Source organism: Condylura cristata, unplaced genomic scaffold (assembly GCF_000260355.1).
Source record: "Condylura cristata isolate star-nosed mole 26May11 unplaced genomic scaffold, ConCri1.0 scaffold00034, whole genome shotgun sequence".
Taxonomy (NCBI): domain Eukaryota; kingdom Metazoa; phylum Chordata; class Mammalia; order Eulipotyphla; family Talpidae; genus Condylura; species Condylura cristata.
Window position 1 is genome coordinate 2,234,623 of NW_004567135.1, and position 4,823 is coordinate 2,239,445.

General features: G+C 63.7%; 1 protein-coding gene across 1 annotated transcript in view; it reads left to right on the top strand.

The window, feature by feature from the left end:
• Positions 1-1,842: 1,842 nt before the first annotated feature.
• The window catches only part of AGAP2 (ArfGAP with GTPase domain, ankyrin repeat and PH domain 2), a 23,055-nt gene continuing 20,074 nt past the window's right edge, over positions 1,843-4,823 (top strand). The window contains exon 1 of the mRNA XM_004692414.1: positions 1,843-2,014. Within this exon, the coding sequence (XP_004692471.1) occupies positions 1,855-2,014 (160 nt within the window). The 5' untranslated portion in view covers positions 1,843-1,854. The remainder of the gene's footprint in view (positions 2,015-4,823) is intronic.

Here is a 4,823-nt window from a genome sequence, read left to right on the forward strand (position 1 = left end):
GGTGCGCGTGCCCGGAAGGCGGCGCGGCGCTCTGCGTGTGCCAGTGACGGCGCACACGGGGGTGCTCCGCGCCCGACCCAGGTCCCGCAGAAGAACAAAGGCGGCGGGCTGAGTGCCGCAATCGTGAAGGCAGCGCGGGCCCCACCCCGCGCCCCGGGCATCACCCGCGCCGTGTCGGTTCTCAAATGCTCGCACGGCGCAGAATCCCTCGACCCCGTGAGAAAGCCGGGGTTCGGCTAGGGCAGGCAGATGCCAGGGGTGTCCCGAGGCTGAGTGCCCAGCGGAGGGCCGCAGGCTGGGGCCAGGGCTGCAGGTCCTCGTTGCCGCTTGGCAACGGTGTAGCTTTGCTCAGTTACGCAAATTCTCTGCGCCTGTTTTTTCCCCATCTGCAAAATGGGGGTGCGCAGCGGCACAGCTGTCCCCTGGGCTATGAGAGTGATGAGTTACTGGTGTAGAAGGCTGTGACGGTACCTGGCCCGCGGCCAGCGGGCCCTGCTCGGCCGCCGGACAGCTTGGAGAGCAGTCCTCGCCCTGCCGCGGCTCAGCGCTACAAGTTACCTGCGCTCGCCCTCATGCACGAGGCCAAGGAGATCGCAGGATGGCCAAGGGCCAGGAAGGGCCGAGTCCTGAGGCCGAGCCATTGCCCTCCACACGTCCCTCCCAGCTTCACTCCGTCCCGCATTCCTAATCCACGCTCCGCTCCTTCAGGTCCTCGAAGCACAAGACAGAGGTGTCACGGCCGAAGGGAGCGCTCGTGCTGCCTTTGTGTGGTGGGGTGAGCGGGCATCAGAATTCTCACCAGAGCCCTAGATCTGTATCTGGTTTACCTCTTCTTGCCTCACTGAGCTGCTGTTCCCTTTTTTTTTTTTTTATTTTGAGAATTACTTATGCACACAGAATTAGGGTCCAGGCCAGAGGTGGGGGTGAGAGGACTCACCGGAGACAGGAGCAGAACAGGTGGATCTGCTGAAACACACTGCTGAGGGGCAGCGGGGAGACAGGCGGGGTCTGCTGCACCCTGTGGGTCACCCCCAGGCTTGTGCTGGGTGGCTGCGCGCAGCGGCATAGCTGCACTTCAACCCAGCGCCACCAGGGGGCCCAGCTGCTGCTTCCTTTACAGCAGAAAGGGGTGGCCAGGTCCTTTGGGCCTGTCGGGAGGATGGTGTGAACCAGCCAGCGCCCTTGCTATAAGCCAGCTCGTCATTAAAGTAGCTGAATGCAAATCACGGCGGTTCTGTCTGACTGTAGGCCTCTGTGGCCCCATGAGTGCTTGTCCCTCTAACCAGGGGGTGGCGGCAAGGGGCAGCTGACTGAGGGAGGGTTACCTCGCAAGACACAAGCAGGCAGGCTCCGCGGTCCTGGGGACTGAGTGGGAGTGGGGAGTGCAAGTGGACAGGAAAGAGGCCTGCGCCGAGGCAGACGGAGACAGACGAGTGTGCGGACGGAGGCCCGTGAACGCTGGCTGGCGGCCGACCCCCGGCCTGCGGCTCCCACGAGTCTGGGAAGGCCCCGACCGGCCTGCCACACCCCCCGGGCCAACACCACCTCATCACCCACTTCCATAGGAGGCCGCGGTGCGAGACCCCGCGCACCTGCCCGGGAGCCCGCGGAGGCTGGCAGCGCCGGCCGACCGACGCTAGAGGGAGTGGAAGGTGCAGGAGGCAGCCCTGCCTCAAGCTGTGGGTTTGCAATTCATCAGTCAGGAAGTGAGGCCCACAGACGACAGGCGGAAGGGCGGCCTGGGGCGGGAGTGCTGAGGCGCGCAGAGGGGGCTTTGGGGGGCTGGGGGCTTGGGGGGCCATGGGTGTCAGCGCCAGAGGTTGCTGTTAACCTAGCAAAACAGGTCTGGGCAACATGCATGCCCACAGGCAGCTGACTATAGCTGCAGTGAGAGCAGAAGTCAGAAGACATGAGGTGGCCAAACAGGCTCTAAAACACCTCAGGAAGCAGGTGGAGCGGGTGAGTGACCCTGGACTTCGGGACAGCATCCGAGCCTCCCTGGACAGTCTACAAGGTAAGAGAAAGGTTGGCTCCCAACTCGGGGAGTAGCAGTGACCAGAAGTGGCCGATCGTCTATCACTTCCCTGCCAGCTACTTCTAGGGCCCAGGGCAGCTGGGACCCGGGGGAGAGCACATCTGGGAAAGGGATGGGAGCAGACAGGGCAGGCGCCCCTCCGCTCTCCCCAACTCTGGGCCTGCTCTCAAGGGGCCAAAGTTCAGGTCACTGCTGAGCTGACCTTTCTGGCAGTGGGGGCATGGGGGGGGGCGTGGGGGCAGGCTGGGACAGGCCCCTGGTTGCGCGGACCCTGCCTGGGAGCCCAGGGCAGGAAGCAGCCTGGGCCAGGAGGTTCTGGGACCGGAGCGTGTGCTCATTCCCAGGACCCACGAAGGATCAGTGACCTCTTGTTCTCCAGCTGCGGAGAGAGCCACACGCGCGCACACACACACACACAGACCTCAGGCTTGCGGACGGCCAAGCGAACACCCTCCCCGTGCTGTGCTCAGGCGAGGTGCGGAGGGGCCTCAGCACTCTTCTGGGCCCTTCTCCTCCCCCATGTGCCTGTTCCTGTCTCCCCACACACCTTCCGCTCTACCTCCTCAGTGCCATTAGAGCAAGTGATGACAACACAGGGAGGAAGTGCTGCCATGGCAACACCATCGCCACATCCTCCGGCCCACAGCCCTCGGTGCTGTGGCAGGCCGGCAGGCAGCGACGGTTTCTCGCCGTCCGCAGGCCCCACCGCTACAGCACTGGCAGGGCTGGAGGCCCCTGGCCTCACCCACCCGAGCTAACACACAGGCTGCTTTGCCCAGGAAGGCGCTGGGAGCTCACCCCCCATCCTGCGTCCCTTCCAGCCTCTCCGTGTGGGGCCCCGACGCAGGGGCCCCTTCTGCTGGGAGAGGCCCAGAGGCCCCCGGAGACCCGAGCAGAAAGTGGGGAAGGCACAGTTTGGTCCGGGCTCTCAGGGGAACAGTCTGATGCCCTTACCCTCAACCCACCTTGGTGATTAAAAGGGCTGACTTGGGGGTGGCGGCCCCCTGGGAACTGCCAGGGAGGGAGAGGAGAGCTAAGCCCCTGCCCCTAGGCAAAAAAAGGGGAGGGCCTATGCCCAGGTGGGGGTGGGGGGCGGCCTGCTCAGCTCTGCAGGAGGAGGGACAGGGCCTGACGTGGCTGATGAGCTCCCTTCTTTCCTTATAAGTGATTTCTTCTTCTCCTCCCCTAAAATCAGGGTTCTGTTCCCATTGAACATGAAAAAAAAAAAAAAAAAACAACTGAGGCCCCAAAGGAAGGATAATTAAGCCAGAATCAACAGCTCTTCACCCCCTGTCCCAGGCTGAAAAATGTCCTCTCCTGGGGATGGTGTCATCCTGGTGCAGGGAGTGGAGGGGGAGAAGTTGCTGACCTCAGTGGAGGGCCTGCCAGGTGGTGGGCACAGGTGGGGGGGGGCAACAGAGGGCACCCAGAGTCCTGGCTCCACCTCCCACCCTCACCCCCTGCCAGGCCTCGCAGGCTTGGAGATTGCCGCTGGCTCCTGCCTCCAAGAGCCGCCCACGACAGCACTTATTATAGTCTGGGCTGCGTCAGGAGGTGGGACGCCGAATTAGGGGAATGTTGAGACTCCCCATGTCCTAGGGAGGGGTCTCCAAGGCTTGGGGAGACTTCTGGCGACTCCCACCCTCTCCTCACTGAGTCTCAGCCTCTGCTCCCATTGGCCTAACCCCTTCATCCTTCTCCCTGGACTGGGGGAAATTGAGCACTGAACCCCAAGGTCCCTAGAGGTGTGAGGGACACAGGACAGACATCACCCCTTCTTTCTACCTCCTCTTCAACCTTCTAAAAGAGCTCCAGCCGAAAACCTCAGGAGACTGAGTGGAAAAACAGAAGAGACTGCTGCCCAGTGCCTCATCTGAGGGGCGCTTATAGCTGGGGGTGCTAAGTACCCCACGCGTGGGTAACGGGGTTGAGGACAGAGCCTCCAGTAACCCCAAACCCCCTGGCGGGTCCCCCGCCCGGCATACCCAAGATCCATCCTCTCTGCTTATCCCTGCTGTTTCTGAGGCTCTGGGAGCTGCGGTTGCTATGGAGACGGGATGCATTTTGGTACTGGGGGTGTCAATCTGTACACGTTTTTCCTTTTCCTTCCACCTTGACCTGGAGCCTTTGACTCACTTTTCCGCCCAGGCTCCCGGGCCCCCAGACGCTCCCCTCCCGGGCCCCCTCCCTCCCGCACCCCCCCTCCCCTGCTAAGTCCCAAGCTTGTCCCGGGCCACTGCTCAGGTTCACTTTGGGACAGTTGGCCTCAAGTCTTGGCCCTGTCGGTCTGTTGGGGAGGGGGGGGTTGGGTCACAGGGAGACGAATGCTCTAAGGCCTGAGGGAGAAGAGGGGGTCCTGGGAAAGCCATATGGGGCTTCCCACCTTCCCACTTCAAGTTCTGGGGAATGCCAGCGCCCCAACGCGCTGGCCTTCGCCGCGACTCCCGCCCATGGCTGCCGTCCCGGGGTCCGCAAATGCAGCCGCCGCCGCGCTCCCCCGCCTTGGCGCGCTCGCTCGGGGAGGGGGCTCGTCACTGGGCGGGTGAGTCCGAGTCCCAGGGAATCCAGCCCGGGGTTTAGCGGAGAAATCCAGTCCTGGATTTTGCGCCGCCTTCGCAGACGGTCTTGCTGGTGGGGGGGGAGATAGTGGGGGGGTGGGGGCCGCCTCCTCCTCAATGTGAGGGGAGCGCCCGGACACAGCGCGCATCCGGACCCAGCCGAGCCTCGGCGAGCCCCCGACCCTTCGCCCGGCCCTCGCCCCCTCCCCGGGACGCCCCGGGGCCGCCCC